Source organism: Pipistrellus kuhlii, unplaced genomic scaffold (genome assembly GCF_014108245.1).
Source record: "Pipistrellus kuhlii isolate mPipKuh1 unplaced genomic scaffold, mPipKuh1.p scaffold_m20_p_3, whole genome shotgun sequence".
NCBI classification, from domain to species: Eukaryota; Metazoa; Chordata; class Mammalia; order Chiroptera; family Vespertilionidae; genus Pipistrellus; species Pipistrellus kuhlii.
Genome location: NW_023425529.1, coordinates 33,176,347 through 33,198,027, shown reverse-complemented (window position 1 = coordinate 33,198,027; position 21,681 = coordinate 33,176,347). Strand labels below are relative to the sequence as shown.

The 21,681-nt window shown below is 39.8% G+C and overlaps 1 protein-coding gene and 1 long non-coding RNA gene across 2 annotated transcripts in view; both read left to right on the top strand.

The window, feature by feature from the left end:
* Positions 1 to 20,745, top strand: part of PKP2 (plakophilin 2) — a 73,615-nt gene extending 52,870 nt beyond the window's left edge. Inside the window, exons 7-13 of the mRNA XM_036456380.2 lie at positions 3,614 to 3,731; positions 4,820 to 4,984; positions 6,038 to 6,211; positions 9,348 to 9,501; positions 14,200 to 14,389; positions 20,398 to 20,485; positions 20,626 to 20,745. Coding sequence (XP_036312273.1) covers positions 3,614 to 3,731; positions 4,820 to 4,984; positions 6,038 to 6,211; positions 9,348 to 9,501; positions 14,200 to 14,389; positions 20,398 to 20,485; positions 20,626 to 20,694 — 958 coding nt within the window. The 3' untranslated portion in view covers positions 20,695 to 20,745. The remainder of the gene's footprint in view (positions 1 to 3,613; positions 3,732 to 4,819; positions 4,985 to 6,037; positions 6,212 to 9,347; positions 9,502 to 14,199; positions 14,390 to 20,397; positions 20,486 to 20,625) is intronic.
* On the top strand, positions 15,351 to 19,283 carry LOC123653173. The gene is made up of 2 exons (XR_006742819.1): positions 15,351 to 16,209; positions 16,450 to 19,283. It is a non-coding gene; the product is annotated as an uncharacterized LOC123653173 (long non-coding RNA).
* Positions 20,746 to 21,681: the final 936 nt, after the last annotated feature.

Here is a 21,681-nt window from a genome sequence, read left to right as displayed (position 1 = left end):
GCTTTAAAACATGATAACATTTTCTTGGAATTGGGGATGTATGGCATTTGCTAAGCAAATGGCAGACTGAATGAAAGTCAGATGAGCTTTGCTCCACTCTGGAGCAGCCCATAGCGCAGAATAAAGACCAGCTCTCCAATCCTGACTTGACCACTATTGCTGTTACCTGGAAAAGTAACCCACACTCAATGGGCCTCAGTTTTTCCATATGTAAATAAGGAAGACAGGCTCAGAGAATAGATAGAGGATTTTGATTCAAATGATCATTTCTTGGGGGGGGGGGGGGAGAAACAGTAAAATGGTTTTGTTAACAGGTTATGAACCCAGTCATTATTTTTTTGAATATACCAAATATCAAAGATTTGCCTGACTGGAGTGACCATTGTCTAGTGGACCAAAAAGTAGCCAATTTGATTCCTGGTTAGGGCACATACCTGGATTGTGGGTTTGATCCCCATTTTCTTTTCTCTTACCACCAAACCTCCCCTCTCTTCCTCTCTCTTCAGGTGAGGATTTTTTTTTTAAGTGTCAAAGGTGTTCACGTACAGCGAAAATTAAGGAAGTGAATCTTTAATTAGAAATGTCAGAAAAGAAGTAAGGTCACAGAGGGATTTTGTTAAAATGAAAAATTGGTTGTATCAATTCTGCACCCATTAAGTTGTTAGTATCCTTAGTGTTAGGTGTATTTGTCTTATCTCCTCAACTATTAGGTTGAATCATGAAATTGCATTTTTGTTGGTTAAAAACAGACCCATATCATCAGTTTTGTCCAATAGATGTCATCTCCATGGGAGCAGAGAACACACAGTGCTGTATGTTATTCCCTTATTTCCTTTAGTTCTTGCTATAATGCCAGGCACATTTGTTCATTGACGATATGAATTGAAAGCAGTATTGGGGAGCAGAAAGTCTTTCTGAAATCACTTAGGGCAGTATATTGTTTTTTAAAATGAAGAAAATAAGACCCCAAAAGTTCTTAGATTTGTAGTTCTTTTGATGTTCAAAATGACATTGAAACACTATAAATAGGTCTTTAATGTGCTTTGAATATTCTACCTACAAGTAAAAGGATACATTTTTTAGTAATAGTTCTTAGCAATTGAAGTTGGCAAAAGGCATTGATCTTTTGCCATTTTTGTTAACAAGGAGGTTAACAATTTTGGGGAAGGGGATATTTTTTAATGGTTAATGCCAACAAGAAAAACTTAATCCAAAGGAACATGGTAACAATAATATTAGGTCTAATAATAATTAATGTCGTTTTCTAATACTTTTTAAAATAGAATTTATTTAAACAATACAACAAAATTTAATCAACAATATAGTTGCCATTGTTTTCTACTACTTGTGCCCAACACTCAGGAAGCATTTTAATCCCTCTGTTGTAAAATTCTTGTGATTTTGATGCAAAAATTTCGGTCAATGCATTTTTGAGGCATTCTTCATTATTAAATTTTTTTCCAAGAAGAGAGTTTTGCAAAGAACGAAACAAATGGTAATCGGAAGGGGCAATATCAGGAGAATATGCAGGTTGAGGGAGAACTTCCCATTCCAACTGGCGCAGTTTTTCAGCAGTGATTCTTGCAGTATGCGGTCGTGCGTTATCGTGGTGAAGAATTGCGCCCTTCCGATTAATCAGCGCAGGTCCTTTTTCTCTTAAAGCTTGGGCTAACCTTTCGAATTGGGCACTATACACTGCACTTGTAATGGTTTGGTTAGATGGTAAAAGTTCATAATGAAAAATTCCTTTAAAATTCCACCAAACACACAACATCTCTTTTTTCGCATGCAAGTCAGGTTTTGGCATGGTCTGCGGAGCCTCATTTTTGTCCAACCATTGAGGCCGCCTTTTCAAATTAACATATAGCACCCATTTTTCATCTCCGGTAACAATTTGCTCTAAAAACGGCAAACGGTTTTGACGAGAGAGGAGCGAACTGCAAATTGTGACTCTTTGATTACGGTTGTTGTTGGTCAACTCATGAGGAACCCATTTTCCAAACTTTTGGACTTTGCCAAGTGCACGCAATTGATTGGAAATTGTTTTTTGTGAACAATTTAAAGTTGTCGCAAGCTCTTGTTGGGTAATTTGAGGATTTTGCACCAAAAGAGCTTGAAGAGCTTCTTGATCAAAATTGGACACACGGCCTCGACCACTCTTGTCATCTAACAAAAAATTTCCCTCGCGAAATTTCTCAAATCAACGCTGGCATTTTCTGGCGCTAACTGCATCTTGATCAAGAGCACTACAGATGTTTTTTGCAGCCTCACTTGCTTTTCTTCCTAATTGGAACTCGTAAAGCATGCAGTGCCGAATATGCTCTTCATCCGCCATCTTCTTAGTCCTAGTTTTGCAACAAAAACCAAACCAAACACAAACTTTTTCAAGCAAAACTTGTTAATTGCACTTCACACGTTCTATAGATACCACGTGTTTGAAGATTATGTCAATACAAGTCAACGCCAAGCAAGATTTTAAATGAATGTTTAAAAACGACATTAATTATTACTAGACCCGATACCTGAATATTGGCATGATCTGAATCTAAAACATAATCCCCAAATGCATTACTTTACCATATTTCATAAACTTCATTTCTCTATAAGGAAACAATCTCTGCTTGTGGATTTAGTTACTGTTTATAGAAAGGTGTCATAGCTTAGCAAAATTAGAAATAGACTAAGTGCAAAGATATTTATAGGTCATGTTTTTTTACTTAGGTCAAACACACTGTGGAACCCTGCATTTTTCATGACTTCTGCAACTTTAATTATAGAATAATCACATTTTAGTGCATTTGGTTTAATATTTGTCAGTAACAGTTTACACTGAAATCTACAAAAACCCTCAAATGATAGAGACCAGCACCCTATCTTTATAAATGAGAAAACTGAGGCCCAATGAATTTAAGTAACTATTTGTACCTTGGAGTTAAGTCACAGAGCAAATTGGGACTTTGCTGTCTTACTACACACTGTCTATTGTGTCATTTGTTCTTTTAATTGCAAAATCTTTGCCTCATATGAGTACCCTCTCAAAAATGGGTGAAGATTAAGTAAATAATGCTATGACCTTATTGCTTAGAATGAAGCAGAGCCTTTTATTGATGATGACATGTTATCTATATAATAAGAGGGTAATATGCTAATTAGACCAGATGTCCTTCCAGACACAGCCACAATGGTGGGGGCCAAGGCAGAGGCAGTTAGGGGCAATCAGGCAGGCAGGCAGAGTGGTTAGGGGCAATCACACAGGCAGGCAGGTGAGCGGTTAGGAGACAGCAGTCTCAGATTGCAAGAGGGATGTTGGACATCTCCCGAGGGGTCCCATAGTGGAGAAGGTGCAAACAGGCTGAGAGACACCCCCCCCCCCAATCCTGTGCACAAATTTCGTACACTGGGCCTCTAGTATGAATATATTTAGAAGCTACGTACAGATTTAATGACCACTGAACAATTGATAGAGACCACAAGGCAAGACTGTTTCTCTTTAACAGATTCACTAGTTTTCCAAACCCTTGGAATAAGCATCAAGTAAAGCTTTGAAACAGAGGCCTATTGGATACATGGCCTGTGCTTGATGGTTTTTTTCTTTGTTTGTTTTTCCTGGTAGAAACATGAGTTCAGCTGGCCCTGATGGGAGGAAAGTGATGAGACGGTGTGATGGACTGATTGATTCGCTGGTCCATTACGTCAGAGGAACCATTGCAGATTACCAGCCGGATGACAAGGTGATGCAAGAGTTAAATATCTTACATGCTGAATTATTTTGTCTTACTAAGACTCTTCAGAGTATTCTTTTTTTAAAATATATTTTATTGTTTTTTTTACAGAGAGGAAAGGAGAGGGATAGAGAGTCAGAAACATCAATGAGAGAGAAACACCAATCAGCTGCCTCCTGCACACCCCCTACTGGGGATGTGCCTGCAACCAAGGTACATGCCCTTGACTGGAATCAAACCTGGGACCTTTCAGTCCACAGGCTGATGCTCTATCCACTGAGCCAAACCAATTTTGTCCAGAGTATTCTTGAAGTAGTAGTTTGGATTAAGCTTTATTCCTTAACTCATTTATTGAGATGAGGATTTCTTATACACACTTAAAAATATTAAAATATATCAAGCTCCATTTTTTTCTATTTTCCAGACTTAAATTTCTAACTATTTTTTTAACAACTCTGTGTAGATATTCAAAAGGAGCCCAGATGCTCCATGTTCAGCAATGAACTTAAATTCATCTCTTCCCTCCTCCCAAACTTGCTCCTTCTCTGTGTAATCTTTCTTCATAATCACCATCATCTACCAAATAAAAATAGAAATATGGGTAATCTCAAACTGCCTCTCCTGACATCCCACAGCAATAAATCATGTCCCTTCTACCTGTGAAATGCCCTTTGGTTTATCATTCCTCCCTAATGCTGCCTACCTCTGCAGTCCTGGTTTGTGTAACTTTCATATTGATTATTGCAATCGGCTCTTGATTGGCCCCTACAAACAACCCCTCCTCCTGTTTTCCAGTTTCACATGGCTACTAAGTTATATACATAAAATACAGAACATTCTGAACCCACTCTAAAAAGTAAACTAGAAGGGCTCTCCAACGTTTCAAGAAATTCAACCTCAGCGCCTTAGCACTGTGCTTGTGATCGTTCATGGTCTGGCCTTAGCCTTTCTGGCCATCCTCATTCTATTCCCCCAGGCTCCCTATAGTCCAGGCATCCAGTAAACCTTGCAAGATCTAAAACCTAGTAAGTCCTATGATATCACACTTGCAAAGGGATGTCTATTTGTATCTGATCAATATTTGTGTGTTTTCTCAGGCCACAGAGAACTGTGTGTGTATTCTTCATAACCTCTCCTACCAGCTGGAGGCAGAGCTCCCAGAGAAATATTCCCAAAGTAACTATATTCAAAACCGGAATATCCAGATGGACAACAACAAAAGTATTGGGTGTTTTGGCAATCGAAGCAGGAAAATAAAAGAGGTATGTGGGGGGAGGAAGGAATGGGGGGACTTTGAAAGAAAAGGTGGTTATGTATGTACATTTCTATGTACTTAGTATGCTAGGGTTAGCAAAAGTATGTTTCCAGTTGTGAGTACACAAAGCACAGGGTCTATTCTATTATTATTTTTTATTAATTATTGGATTAATTTTCACATGGACAATTGTAGACTTACTTTTGCTCACTCCTTATGCCAGGCATTATTTTGAGTTATTTTCATCTTTACATCAACTCTACAATGTGTATGATTAATACCTTCATATATTGAAGAGGAAACAGAATTGCAAAATGATTAATCAGTTTTCCCAGAAAAAAATTATTCAGCAAATTAAGAGGGGACGAGATTCAGTTCCAGGCAATCCAGCTCTATTTGCATTGTTAGCCATTAAAACCATACTGCTTCATGCCCTGTTGCTTAGGAAATCGGCTTAAGGCACCATAGCCAATGGTATATATAAATTGTTTCAACATTTAAAAACAGCCCAGATATTCAGATTTGGACATTCTAAAAACAAACTTCGGACATCCCAAAACACAAGTCTGTAGGAAGGAATACTGTTCACCCTGGCATTTTATGAAAGAATGTGACCTCTCCAACTCCTCGGGGTGTCGTGGTATTTGTGAACTTGGAGAACAACTAGTAAATTTAGAATCCTGATGTGATGCCGGGCCACTTCACTGGACTGTGTTTCTTATCTTCAGAGCGTTTGTGCCTAATTTGGCTTTTCATTTACCAGCAGCCTGGAAACTGTTCTAGGGAAGCCTATGCTTTATGCCCTGAGTTCTTTCTCACAATGAAATGGAAATTTGAGGATGTGGGATGTTGCTAGGCAGAAATGGTCACCATGGGCTAAAAGTGAAGCAATTGGGAATCATACATATTTGTGTTTTCATTTCCATTTCAGGGGCTTCTTACTATACAAATTATGAGTCTCTCTAGATAGTCTCAGTGTTCCTAGTCTCTTGATTTGGGTATAGAATTGTAGAAATCCCTTGAAAGCATTAATTCTAGATTTCACCTTTTATATGGTTAGCAGTACCAGGACATGCCCATGCCCGAGGAAAAGAGCAACCCCAAGGGTGTGGAGTGGCTGTGGCACTCCATCGTGATCCGGATGTATTTGTCCTTGATCGCCAAAAGTGGCCGAAGCTACACCCAGGAAGCATCTTTGGGAGCCCTCCAGAATCTCACGGCAGGAAGTGGCCCAGTGAGTACCACGTCTGTTTTCCTACTTTGTAAAGTAATGACATTATAAAGATTCTTCTAGCCCACCCCACACTTTGCCCCAGTCCTTTACCACCCTACTGTCAGTGACCATGGGTTACGCATATGTGCATGCAAGTTCTTTGATTGATCTCTTCCCACCTATGCAACTCCTCTGCCTTCCCCCTGAGGTTCCACAGTTTGTTCCATGCTTCTTTATCTCTGGATCTATTTTGTTCATCATTTTATTTTATTCATTAGATTCCACAAATGCGTGGGGTCATGTGATACTTATCTTTCTCTGACTTGCTTATTTTGCTTAGCATAATACTCTCCATTCACATCTTCTTGTAAGCTGGCTGGTGGTAATAAGAGGGCTTCTGTGGTTTGGGAAAGTGACAGTAGTTTTGGGAAGCTCAGCATGGGAAAACGAGAAGGTAAGATAATAAATTAATGTCCCTGTGTCATTCAGGTCTCTTTGGTAGTTTCCCATTTCTGTTTGAGCACAAGTACATTTTATAGAAAATAAAAAAGATAGAAAGTTGTTCATACATATTCTTAACCACAATGCTAGGATAAATGTTGGTTTTAGTACTTAACAATTTGATTCAGAACAGAGCAAACTTCTGTGTAAACTCATTAAAGAATGAATGTGATTTCTCAAATAAAGAATAAATAATATTTTTATTATCTATAAGATGCTTTTCTCTTTAAGGATAGATACTTGGAACCTGGCCATACCATGAATTATTTTGAGGGAGTTTATTCTAATTATTTTATGATCAAGGCAAATAATTTTAGTTCAAATAGTTACATATTTATAGAATCCCTAACTATGTGTAGCAAGGTGCAAAATATATGGAGGTGGGAATAAGCTTTTGCTGTTTTATAAGTTTTGACTTTGCTCATATAAAGTAAGTGGGAAGCAGTTCTTCTTGTGTAGTTGAAGTTCTTGGACACAAAGCACAGATGTCCTTTCCAACTCCACACTGCAGGGGACAGCTGCTGTGCTTGCCTGCCCAGCATCTATCATTCCTTTTGGTAAAACACTCTGATTTTCCACTGAGATGCTACTCCTCCTTTACCATTTCAGTGGCAGAGGTATTAGTGACCCTCCCCTGCTCAAATCCATGCCTCTGAAATTCACATGTGGGCACCTTACCCAGACCTGGCCACCCAACTGCCCTCCCCTGCAGGTCTGGTCACCCTCAACTGCCCTTTCCTGCAGGCTTGGTTGCCCCTAACTGCCCTTCCCTGCAGGCCTGGCCACCCCTAACTGTCCTTCCCTGCAGGTCTGGTTGCCCCCAACTGCCCTCCCCTGCCAGCCATCTTATGGCCATCTTTGTGACCACATGGAGGCCATCCTGTGTGAGGGTGTGATGGTCAATTTGCATATTACTTCTTTATTATGTAGGATTATTGGCAACATGTAACAATGTTACAAGAACTCTTGTTCTTGCAAGTTAGGAGATGCTTTTTATTAAAGTTTTTACTTTTATGAATACCTTTTCTGATTTTTTTTTAACTTTGTTATGCTTAGATGGTGTGATTTTGAAAAAATACTTGGTTTTGTAATTTTTAAAAAGAATCACTAAATAGAAAAACATGAGAAGCAAGCCACTATACATAATTCCAGAAAAAAATCCACTCCATAAACCTGTATTCATAAGGGACCTTTAGGAAGCCTAGGGACTGTGAGGTAATTGAAGTGGTCATCTACAATGAATAGATGGATAGGAGGAGGAGAAGGCTCTGAGCCCTCTAAAGCCCCAGTGAATGTTGGGAAAGGACCAGTAGGGCTTGATATGACAAAGAAAATGCTATGTGGGTGACAGAGCTGGGTGGCAAGAACACAGGAGAGCAAAGATTTGCATATGACAGAAGGCAAATATCTAGACTAGTCATCAGGAAGAGAGAGGAATCGTAAGCCCACCTATGTCTAGACATAAATTGCCTCCTGTCTAGACGGCAACAGGGGAGGATTCTTCTCAGAGAGCAAATAGTCTAATGGGGAGTTCTGTGAATTAGTGAACGATAAAGTGTTTACAGTAAAACAAACATTCTAAAATAGTGCTTATTGAATCCTTTTTTGAATCAAGGAGCCTGAGTAATAAAAGTTATGGACCCTTTCCCTGAGAAAGATAAACACAAGAGTAGTTTTAAGGGCCATCTGTTCCCTCCCTGAAATCCATACTGGACCTTGTATTAAGAGCCCTGTTCTAGAAGGTACAGTGGAGAATGTAAGAAAGACAGCAATCTGTACGGAGCGGGGCATGGTAGGGGGGAGGGGGGCGAAAAGGAACAAGCGGTGTTTGAACAAGATAAACAGAGAAGATACACTCTGAAGAATGGTCATGAATTGCAGAAATCTCTGCCATGGTGACCTCAAATTAGCTTCAAATAGAACTCTATAAAGTTGCCCACACACAAGCTAAGGCCTGGATATTGCTGGAGGCTTGCTGATGCTAGGAAGAGCCTCATCAGAACTCAGACCCCGGTGAAAGTAGGCGACCAGCCTAATTCTAGAGGTTTGCCTCTAGAGGACCTGGACCTGCAATTAGCACATGAGCCTTTGACACGGAGCATGGACTTACAGATAGTCTGACTAGAAAGCATTTCTTTTTTAAAAAGCCCAGTGTCTCTTTCATAATAAACTGGTTTTTTTGGAAACGAATAACTTGATTAAAATATGTTAAAATGCTAAAATTTGAACAAGACGAAACAGAAAAGATGACTAAGCCAACAACCAATAAACGTAGCTTTGATTCTACAATAGTGATACCAAAACATTGTCTTTATCATGTTCATTTCACAGTGATGAACTGAAACTGTGAATAAAAGGTGGACTGATCAACAGAAAGGAAAGACAAAGACATGCCCATTTTATTGATATTTATAAACAGATGCAAAAAAATATAGTAGCTAACTAAATCCAATGCTATATTAAAAACCACTGCATAAACTGTCTATAGCAGTAATTCAATTGAAACCCTAAAAAGAATGTAAAGACAGTACCTTTAGGCTGATTTAGTCACAGTTCTAGTTTTGAAAACGTCTTGCTCAATCTCTAGCATCCACAGAAACGGTATTATCGTGAAGTCAAATGCAATAGCATTTACATGATGTGTCCCCTGAAACAGATGCCCATGTCAGTAGCGCACACCGTAGTCCAGAAGGAAAATGGCCTGCAGCACACCCGGAAGATGCTGCACATTGGGGACCCGAGTGTGAAGAAGACCGCAGTCTCCCTGCTGAGGAACCTGTCTCGGAACCTGTCCCTGTGCAATGAAATTGGTGAGTCAGTGAGAATGGCTACATGGAGTGTGAGCATTGTCCTTATCACATTCTTTTTACAATGATGGGCTGAAACTGTGTATAAAGAGAAAAATGTGATAATTAGACCTGACTCTTGTGCACCCAGGCATCAAGGGTAGGCTTTCTAACTGGGTCTCCAATAGGATTTTTCTTCATATCCAGTATTTTTGTTTATTCATTTTAATTATGCAGAAGATTCAGCATGGATGGTTTTAGAATAAATACAATGAAACATATTTGCTCCTTTTTATGGAAGTCTGTATTGACAAGGATGATAACTGTGTGACACTATCACATAACAATGTTTTATTTATTAATACTTGCTTAATACTTAGAAATACCTGATAACTAACTGTAAATCAAGTAAAAAACTATAAAATGGCATAATGGGAAGATAATGTCAAAATTAAGTATGCTTCCTAATGCTCTAAAAGTAGTCACTTCACTGAAATTATAAACAAATTTTTGTGGGTTTATTTAATGGAGTGGATTCTAAAATCACACACACACACACACACACACACACACACACACACGGCATGGGAGATATTGAAGTCTGTGGTTATGTTTTAATAATGTCATTTCCAAAGGCAGCAGGCAGCCCAACCCTGGACAGGTGGTTTCATGCCCATTATAAATGGAACGAGCCTGGAAGTTTTTCAGCGGGTCTAAAAGAAGCTTTGCCACCGGCACTCTCAGCATTATGGGAGTGTTCCCATTGTCTCATGTGGCTTTTGTGCTCCGCTTCAGTGGGGTGCATAATCCTTTGACTTTCTTCTTTTTCCAAATAAGATGTTGACTGCGTCTTTAAAACTTGATGAAAATATGATGATGGAAATACCATGCATGTGCCTTCCAGGCAGAAGTGCTGCAGGTCTCGGCGCAGGTCCTCTCGCGGGGAAGATGAGGCCGTAGCCCCGCCGTTTATGGAAGATGATTTCACTAACAAACCGCCCCTCATTGTCAGGGCAACAGTGAGATGAGGCTTCGGCAAGATAGATACAGTTTTTACATTATAAATTGGCTTTAAGTCAAATATATAATTTGAGTATAAAGGACCTGTCTTAGTTCAGCGTATTAAGCAGGAATAAATGAAAATCTGTTTGAAATGCATGTATTGTATTTCTCTTGAGGGACTTCACGGCCAGGTAAAACTTTCCAAGTCTGGCCCGGAATGCAAGCATCACATTTTACTTCTATTTAAAGAAATAGAAGTAACACTTATATATATATATTTTTTAAATGTGAAGATAGGCAGCTTGGTGTGGTGACGGAGGAATAGGCCTCCTATGAAGGACATGGACCTGCATCTGCCAGTGCCACCAAGGTCACTGAGACTGGTCATTTAACTGCTCCAAACAGGGAGAGATTAGTAATCGCTACCTAGCAGTGTTTTCCCAGGATCAGGTAACAGTGTACAGTGTGTGCAAGCAACAGGAAGTATTTGGATACCTCTCTAGCATCTCAATTCACATTCATTCATTGTTTCAGAAATTTTCAAACATCCATGTCTTGGGTTTTTAGCCATTACATAAAATCTCCCTCAACAATATAACATTGGGCCAAGACTGGTTTGGCTCAATGGATAGAGCGTCGGCTTGGGGACTGAAAGGTCCCGGGTTCGATTCCGGACAAGGGCATGTACCTTGGTTGCGGACACAACCCCAGTAGGGTGTGTAAAAGAGGCAGCTGATCAATGATTCTCTCTCATTAATGTTTCTAGCTCTCTCTCTCTCTCTCTTCCTCTCTGTACAAAATTTAAAAATAATAATAAAAAAATAAAATAAAAAGCCGAAACTGGTTTGGCTCAGTGGTAGAGCATCGGTCTGCAGACTGAAAGGTCCCAGGTTCGATTCCGGTCAAGGGCATGTACATTGGTTGCGGGCACATCCCCAGTAGGGGGTGTGCAAGAGGCAACTGATCGATATTTCTCTCTCATCGACGTTTCTAGCTTTCTATCTCTCTCCCTTTCTCTCTGTAAAAAATCAATAAAATATATTTTAAAAAAAAACAAAATAATATAACATTGATCGATAACCTTTCTATATTATGAAAAGGCCTTTAATTTTAGACTTCACTATTAAAAATCCAATTTTAATTGTCCCAAAGTGAGTAAGTGAATGTATTTATGGAGGCCCACTGTGTGTGTGTGTGTGTGTGTGTGTGTGTGTAAGTGTGTATACACTGGGTGAGGCAAAGTAGGTTTACAGTTGTGAGTACACAAAAGAATTTATTCTTATAATATATTATAATAAGAGAGGAAGAGAAATACAAAGAGTCCCTCCCTTTCTATATTGGAGTGTTAAGCTTTGCCAATGTAAACAGTTATATTTTCTAAGAAAAGAAAAGAAAAAAAAACATGACACAAAATGTTAAAAGACTCTATCTTCTATAATTCTCACTCCTTAGACATGACCCTACCTTTCAACCTTAAAACTGAGCTATGGAAGTGGACTTGCTGGTGGTGGTGAGGCGGACAAGTGGGGCTCACTCATCAGTGATAGTTCTCACTGTAGGCAGCCCGGCCTCAGCAGCCGCCACTGCACTTTCAGAGAGACTGAGCATTTTCTGGTGTGATTGTCACAGATTGACTTTTATGTTTTCAACCTGAATTGAGTGGAAGGAAATGTCATGTTCTCAAGGCCTTTAGTTCTGTGGTTTAACTTATTAAAAAGAGGAAGCCTTCTGATAGAAATTCATCTCTGTTGAGAGCTTACGAGGCACAGGGTATTTTGATGCAGTAACACATATTAACCTATTTAATCCCTCAAAACAGCCCTTGAAGTAAATACTATTATTACTCCACTTTACAAATTAGAGAAAACCAAGCATAGAGAGGTTAAGTAGCTTGCCTATACCACACAGCCATTAAGTGGCAGAGACAGGCCTGAAACTAAAGAAGGGTGGCCGCAGAGAATGAGATCTAAGCCCTTCACACTCTGCTGTGATGCTTAAACACAGTAAAAAGGAAGTGTTCCAGCCTTTGAGGAGAAGGTATGCCTTTCCTGTCAGTGGGGCCCAGGTGTCATCAAAGGATGCCATATTGTTCAGTTCTTGTTATCCAAGGTCTCTTATAGGCATGACAGTCGAAGATAGACATCCAGAAACAAATACTATGACTGTCATCAAGGGACCTGTAGCCACATCTGGAATTCAGATAGTCATGTAACTGATCACAATGTAGACTCATAGAGAGAGAAATACAGTTCAAGGTGCCACATAAACTCAGGTGAAAAAATAATAAAATTAAGCAGACATATATAGTTTATTGTACATTACATTAAACACAGCACTGTATTAAAGAGCTCTGAGGAGCAACAACAGCAAGAGAACTGTGTTCTTTAAATAAATCTTTATTGTTGAAAGTATTACATATGTCCTTTTTTTCCCCATTACCTTCTCCCCCATTAACACCCCCAATCCTTCACCACCCTATCTATTGTCTGTTACTATGGGTTATGCATATATGCATATGAGTTCACTGGTTGATCTCTTCCCCCGCTGTTCCATATCTTTTAAGAAGAGCCCAATCTAGTTAAGAAAAAGAGAAAGCATATGTGAAAAGAATTATTGCAACAAATCAAGTACAAATTCATACTGTCCAAAATATATACCATAGGGCAAGTCATAATGAAATCATCAATCATTATTATCTCTCTTATTTTACAAAAGAAGCCAAACTAAAACCCTGCTACCAAGAACTTACGTAGTTAGTAAAAAATAAATTTAAAATAATCTATCCTTTTTAAATGATAGTATTGTTTGTGTATTAAAAAAACTTTGGGCAGTACAAATAATTTTTAAAAAATTAATACTGTTATTAATACTGTTATAGAAAAACAACTATTAATATTTTAATGTACTGTTTCTAAGGTTTCTTTTTTAAAAAATGTCTTTATTGTTCAGATTATTACAGTTGTTTCTCCTTCCCCTCCCCCAGAGCTCCCCTCCACCTGGTCCCCACTCCACCCTCTGCCCTTACCCCCCTCCCCACCCCACCTCTGGTATTCTCATCCATAGGTATGTGATTTTTGTCAGTCTCTTCCCATACCCCCCACACAGACACCCCTTTCCCCCTGAGAATTATCAATCCCCTCCCATTCTATGCCCCTGATTCTATTAGATTCACCTGCTTCTAAGGTTTCTTATGTGTATTTTGTTTCCTAATATTATAATATTATGTGTTCTTTATGTAAATAAATATAAAAATTTATATAGAATATTAATATAAATACTTTCTTATTATTTGTGTGCTTCATGGGTATATTTTGCATAAAATTATTTACAAATGTATTTTAATTATATTCTGTTAGACTTATTATAATTTTTCATTTATATATAATGCTATAATAAAGATTTATACATAAAGCTTTTCCTATTTTTAAAGTGATACCTTTAGTATGACTTCCCAGAAGTAGAATTACTGACTCAAACAAAGAATGTGAAAATTTTTAAATTTCTTGATATTTCTATCAAATTCCTTTCTGAAAAGATTCCCAGTGTATTGAGCAAATACATCTTTTTAACAATCCTTTCAAAACTCCAGTATTAGAGATGTTACATCTTTCCATATGCTGTATTTCCTCTTTAAAATGTTCTTTCCCCAAAACTTCCTGGGATATTGAGATTAAAAAAACAGTCTTTTTAATCAAGTGTTCTTTTTCTTTCATTTTGTAGCCAAAGAAACTCTACCTGATTTGGTTTCCATAATTCCTGACACAGTTCCAAGTACTGAGCTTCTCATTGAAACCACTGCCTCTGCCTGTTACACATTGAACAACTTAATCCAGAATAGTTATCAGAATGCCCGGGACCTTCTCAACACCGGGGGCCTGCAGAAAATCATGGCTATCAGCGCCGGCGATACGTAAGTACTTTAGCATCTGCCCAGCGGCTGTCTCCCCTTTCCTACCACCGCTCTCGTGTGTAAATCTAGTTGTAAACATTATCCCTGTGGACCACAGGCAACAGTCAGAAGGGGTCAAACTCCAGAGCTTCCAGCATTTCACTGACCTGATGAATTCACTTGTTTCCCAAAACTACAGCTGTGATTTAAGAACAGCAGTATGTAGGCAGAGTGGGAGGACTATGGACAGGGAATGCCCTTCACTGAAATCTGTGGAGCTGTGTTGGCCCAGGTGGCTAAGAAGAAGTAGTGATAACACAAGTGGGAGGCAGCATAATATGTTCTTTCTCTCTCAGTTTCCTCTGTCACATCTCTTCCCACTTCTTGTTTCCTTTTGAGAAGTGAAGGTCTAATGCATATACATCATCCCACATCCCCGTTTCTGTCTTTGAATTTCCCCATTTAAAAGGGAAGGCAGAGCCCTGGCCATGTGGCTCAGCTGGTTGGAACATACACCAAAAGGTTGCGAGTTTGATTCTCAGCCAGGGCACATAACTGGGTTGTGGATTAATCCCCTGTTGGGCCAAGTATAGGAGGCAGCCAGTCGATGTTTCTCTCTCCCTTTCTCTCTCTCTAAAAAATTCAATAAGAAAATATCCTCAAATGAGGATTTAAAATAATTTTTTATATAAAAGCCTAAGTGACCATTACGACTGGACCACCGGACAACCAGTCTACTGCTGGTCACTATGACAATGCACTGGCCACCAGAGAGCAGACACTCACTGCAGGAACTGCCCCCTGGCCTGGTGTCAATGCATTCCCACAGGGCTCACAGCTGGCGAGTGCAGCGGCTATCAGTCAGGCATCCCCTGAGGGCTCCCAGACTGTGAGAGGGCACAGGCTGGGCTGAGGGACCCCCCCAAGTGCACAAATTTCATGCACCAGGCCTCTAGTAATAAAATAAAAAGGAACAAAGAGAATGAAAAACCTTGTATAATCAAATTATTACTATTATTTCATTTAGAGTGATAGGATTTAAAGAGGGCATGAAGATTATGATCTTTTTCTCTTTATACAATTCTGAATTGTTTGATTTGTTAAAGACAACTTACTTTTATAACTATCTAAAAAAAGAGAGAAGTGTTATAGCCCAGTACTAATGAGTTGCAAAGCACATGGACTTTATCTGTAATGGCCACACAGGGTGAGCAGAGGGGTCTGTGTGTCCCTGGATGATCACCTGTGCCCTCTACCACAGCCCCACCCAGTGTAAACCCCTTGTGCTCTGAGCCCCCCTCTGGCAAAGCTCATGGGAGGGAAGGCCCCATTCAGAGTCACACAATTAAAAGGAGCAGGAAATATTCACCTATTTCCAGAGCCTGGCAAATAGCAGTTGGTCTGTCTTTGTGGGGGAAAAGAATTATTGCTGCAAAACAGAAACAACTATTTGCAGTAGTCATCCAAACTTCTAAGCAAATTTTCAAAAGACTATATGGTTTTACTTATTTGAGTACTCAGACGTAACAGACACACTGGAGTGCACACTATTGTTGCTGGTGAAAGTGGGCTCTTTTGTAGTGTCTCAAGAAAGAAATTTCAAAGGGCTCATGCGTGGAGAAGTTTGAGTGTCGTGGTAAGATTCGTATTGGGGGGAAGGGAAATAATACACCCTCAGGGATACAGAGAGCGGGCAGGCTCTAGCAGCAACTTCCCTGAAACTTCCGATAACCCTCCATGTATTTTCTTGGTTCTCCATAACTAGCAAGGTGTCCCTCAAACCATCCAACCCACTTCCCTCTCATTTCTCCTGGGCTGTCATTGAGCCCTACCCTTAACCAGTCCCTTTCCGCCGAAGCCGGTTTGGCTCAGTGGTTTAGTGTCAGTCGGCGGACTGAAAGGTCCAAGGTTTGATTCCGGTCAGGGGCATGTACATTGGTTGTGGGCACATCCCCAGGGGGGGGGTGTGCAAGAGGCAGCTGGTTGATGTTTCTCTCTCTTTGATGTTTCTAGCTCTGTATCTCTCTCCCTTCCTCTCTATAAAAAATCAATAAAATATATTTTTTTTAAAAAAAAAACAGTCCCTTTCCTGGACCTACCAGGGTTTCATGCCCCCTGTCCAATCTGTCTCTTCCCAGAGTTTTCCAGGCTAGGCTCTGCCTCTTTAAGTCACCTTCTGGCTTTTATTTCGCATGCTTCAAACTAGAAGCTCCACCCCTGTGCCATGTTGATTTCTAAGAATTCTGTTGCATCATCTGGTTTCTACTGTGCATGTGCTGAGCAGAGGAATTTTCTCTCCTCTTCCATCCCATAATCTGGTCTCATCAGGCAGCACCCCCCCAGGAAGGTTTTCCTGGTTGCTTGGAGAGTTAAGTCTCCTCCATAGTCCCCTGGAGTGTGTACATGAGTCTAATGCTAAAGCCTCCTGGTAAATCCAGCTTAATGGGATGCTGTAACTTCCCAGTGAAGCAGACCCAATGTGCGATTAGCTTCCCAGTTTATTAAGCTTAATATTTGATTCAGCTCCCTAGTTTATTAAACGTAATGTCTGCATCCCTTTGGTCTCCCTCTCTTTATTAATAACTATCTAACTACCCCTGTTTAGCACCTTCACTTTTGGGAACTTCTTGTAGCTTAGCAACATATGGATGAGCTAATCTGTTATTTCTTTGTCGCCCCAAGTGTCCATTTGTGAGCCAGTCCTCACATGCCCTGCCTAAAAAAAGAAAAGAGAAAAAGTCAACAAAGAATGTCTTTCGTGCTAAAGTGTTGTACACCTGGCCTGTAATTTATGGCATCAACTTAAATGAAAACATTAACTGAGGCAAGCTCAGATTCCCAGAATTTGAGTTCATTCAGGAATAGCAGAGAAATGACAGTGCTGGTAACCCTTCCTGCAGCAAGCTACCGGGGAGTCAGTCTTCTCTAACCAGACACTTACTGGCAGTCAGTCTCTCAGTTCATAAGTTCTCTTCTTCTGAGGGGGCATGCATGACATTCTCTATTTCGTATCCTCTGGTTTCATTCCAGGTTGAAATCCTTTCACGTGGGCTAGCCTGGGGACCAGTTATCATTATATCATTTTATCTTTGAATAAGTGAATTCCCAGGTGTCAACAGCCAACTTATAAACAAATTTTATACATATAACACCCTTGTGAAGGGGAGGAAAAATACTTTTTTCTCTGTCCTTCTAGTGTTATCGGAGGAACTGAGATATTGAGGATATGATATCTCAAGAAAAAGAACTTTTATAATCTCACACAGGAGGATGAGTGATTTTTATTTGCGTTGAATTACATCCCTAGGTTTCCGAAGTCCCATTTCCCTGTTCTTGAAGGAGTGCAGCTGGGGCTTCGGTAGAGCTGAAAGCAGAGTCAGCGTCCACAGTTCCCATCCCACATTGCAGCGAGGTCCAGGTCAGCAGCAGCTAGTTACACAGCCCCATTAGTCCACTGTGTGTTGGGGTGGTCATGTGGGTGAATGCAGGAAGCAGGAGTATGAGAGCCCCGAAACCAGGAGTCACCCAAGAGCACAGCACGCTAGAAGCATATGAGGAACCAAGAAAACAACAAGAGAGCTAACGCTTTGTTTAGGGGATTAAATTTTCCTGTGCTCGCAGTGGCCACGCCCATTCTGGCCAAAGACCCTTTCCCAGGTGTGACTGACAAACAAGTACCTTTCCAGTGTCACCCAAACTTCACGGGTTCAGAAGGCACTGTAGGGAATAGCCTGGCGGCTCCCCGGGGAGTGTAAAGCCTTCACTTCCTGGTGAAACTGCCTAAATGATGCGTCTATAACATTTGGCCTTCCCTTTGCTCCTTTCCTGTTGTTAATAACTAGGTTAATTACAACGGTATCACTAGGTTCTTGGCTGAGACACCCTGCAATAAAAAACACAGATTAACAGGAGAAAAATAAAGGAAGTTTGATAACATGTAGACCTGTATCCTTGGGAGAGACCCAGGAAAACTGAGTAACTCCTAGAAATGGCCCACGCCACCAACAAAAGATGCTGGGGAAGAGAGAGGCCAGTTTGGGGGGTTCCCAGGAAAAGCACAGTAAACAAGGGTTGTTAGGCAGGTTGAAGTCATTGCCTTCTCCATTGGTCAAACTTTCTAAAGATTTTGTCACCCTCACTTTCTGGTACAGATACTCCTGACAAATGGAGATTTTCTTTATAAATGTCTCTTTCAAGGGTAACTTCCAGTCAGTTTTCAGAACTTTCTCTAGGTCTGCTGTTTCTTAAAAATAATCAGCCTAAAATAATCCCGTGCCAGAGAGGCATATTTTGGGGTGGTAAATTCAGTCACCCTTCACTTGCTGTTGAACTCTTTCCGGGTTTAAATATTGGAGACCCATAGCTTTCGTGGATTATTTAGTGTCTCGGTTATAAACAAGCCAGTCTGAGAAACACACGCGGTAACTGACTTCTGTAGGGTGCCGATCTGCCTTACCTTCTGCCAGGTCGGTGAGGAAGAGAAAGGCTTTTCGCTGAGGAAGGAGCCCAGCATGCGCTTCTCCATACAGCTTTGCATTCTCTATTTTCGGTTGCATGTTTGCAAACCCCTATGATAGGGAAGATAAAAGATATGTTTCTTTGTTAAAAGAAAGTTCAGGTGATAGAAGAGAAAAAGATCAAAGAAAGCATTTTCTCCTGAGCCAGAAACAGGAAATTTAGGACAAATTTAAAAGCTAAACATCAAAAACTAAATATAATGTCAAATGCAGAAGTGACTTGGATTTAAAACAGGAACACATTTGACATTTGCTCTACCCAAGAACAAAGACATTTTGAACCTATTTTAACAAATGCTCCAACAAGAATTTATTTGATTAACTTGAAAAAATTATTCCTACCTAGAGAGTCACTCAGTCTAAGAGAAGAATATGCATTTTTCAGTCACACTTGCCTGTATTTGCATTTCCGGACGAATTCCCCGTCAAGGGGACAATTTGCATACTATACTTTTATTATATAGGATATAAGTATAAGATAAAAAAATACATGCACACACATTATAAACATACAAATATATTTATTCAATAAATGACAATATAAATATACAAATATAAATTGTATTCTATAAATAATTTTAAGGATTTGTAACATATTGCTTATAAATAGCAAAAGTTTGCTCTATAAACTATTTATTAATATGTTAGCACTGTTAGTGGTTTTAAAAGATTTTTTCGCCTGGCTGGTGTGGCACAGTGATTGAGTGTCAATCTATGAATCAGAAGGTCACAGTTTGATTCCCAGTCTGGGCACATGCCCAGGTTGCGGGTTCAATCCCCAGCAGGAGGCAGCTAATCAATGATGTTGCTCTCTCTCATCAATGTTTCCTCTCTCTCCCTTCCTCTCCCTGAAAACCAATAAAATAAAATAAAATTCTTTTCTCAAAATAATTTCTAGCCTGGCCAGCATGTTTCAGTGGTTAAGCATCAACCCTTGAACCAGAAGGTCATGGTTGATTCCTAGTTAGGGTACATGTCCCAGTTATGGTCAAAATCTCTGCTGAGGGACATGCAGGATGCAGGCTATCAATGATTCTCTCTTATCATTGATGTTTCTCTCTCTCCTCTTTCTTCCCCTCTAAAATCAATAAAAATTTTAAAAATAATACTTTCGCCGAAACCGGTTTGGCTCAGTGGATAGAGTGTTGGCCTGTGGATTGTAAGGTCCCAGGTTCAATTCCGGTCGAGGGCATGTACCTTGGTTTCAGGTGCATCCCCAATACTGGGTGTGCAGGAGGCAGCTGATTGATGTTTCTCTCTCATCGATGTTTCTGACTCTCTATCTCTCTCCCTTCCTCTCCGTAAAAAGTCAATAAAATATATTTTAAAATATATCATTATAAAAGAGGTTCCTGGCCTGAAGCTTACCATTTGATTTTCTTGTCGTTGTGAATAACCTGACTTAATGGATGGCTACTGAGCAATGGCAGTTAAAGGAGATTGACAGACCATCCAACCTCCGAGCCTCGGACTCATTCTCACTGATCTCGGAATGTCCTTTTCTTCTTTCAGCTCTGCCTCCAACAAAGCAAGCAAAGCCGCTTCTGTTCTCTTATATGCCCTGTGGTCACACACGGAGCTCCACAATGCCTACAAGAAGGTAAGAGCTCTCAAAAGGCAAGTGTCCTAGTTAGCTGAGCCAGGTCCTAATAGCCCACTTGTCTGGGAAATCACTAAGAACTGCAGTTTTCTGTGTGAAAATGTTGTTACCATTCATATTTTTGTTTGCTTATTCCAAAGGCTCAGTTTAAGAAGACAGATTTTGTCAACAGCCGGACTGCCAAAGCCTACCACTCCCTTAAAGACTGAGGAAAGTGAGAGTGCTCTTGGAAATCTCAGCCTCACCATTCTCGGCCACAAGAAAACCCAAAGGAAAACACCTATTTTTCTACTTCCCAGTCCAAGAAACCTCAGAAATAAAGCATGCCTTGTTTTTATCCTTTTCTATTTTTATGGTCCCCCGAGTCCAGAAGACAAATAATCGGAATGTGACTTTATTAGTCTTCCAGAAGATTTTCACAAGTTTGCTACCAGAAGACACTGGCTTCAGGCTCTACTGGGCTTTGGGATCAGGGCTCACGGTTCATGGCCTCCTGGAACCAAAATGTGAATTCGTGTGGAATGGACGTTGACAGAATAAATAAGGAAAGAAGCTGTTGTAGTATTACTAAGATTTTAAAAGTTTTATCTACATTTTTATGTTCTGGTTTCCATGTTTTGTCACTTATATGCACATTGCTTCACCAGAGGGCCATGAGTATATGGTCTCTGCAGTGTTGAAATAAATGGAAAGGACAAATATTTGCTAAGTTATCCAGGAAAAAATTTAATGGCAAAACTGTGTTTTTATTTGTTTTTTATTATTTTGTGCTTGTACTTATCCTCTTGAATTTTTTCTCTGACTTTAAATGAACTTAAGAAGTTTAAATCATAAAGCATGCATGTCTATAAGAAAAAGAATTGAAAGGTAGTGATCAAGCGGATTTAAAATCTTTTCTACAGAAAAAGGAACTTTGGCTATGAAATTTAATATTTCCTCTAACCATTGAGTAAACGAGATTTTTGCTTAAGGAAATATGTTACCTATAACAACAGCATTAAATGCAAGTCTCTTCTAAACAGTAACACTCAATGTAATCTATTTCCTGGACTTTCTCAGCCTCTGCAGTGGCTGGTGGAAGAATGGACTCTATATTTAGCTACAAAAGGAATCAAGGTCTCTAAAACTGCAGGGCATTTTAATGAGTTACTTTATCAACCAGCCCAACTTTGCCCAACATTTAGAAAAGAGCACAA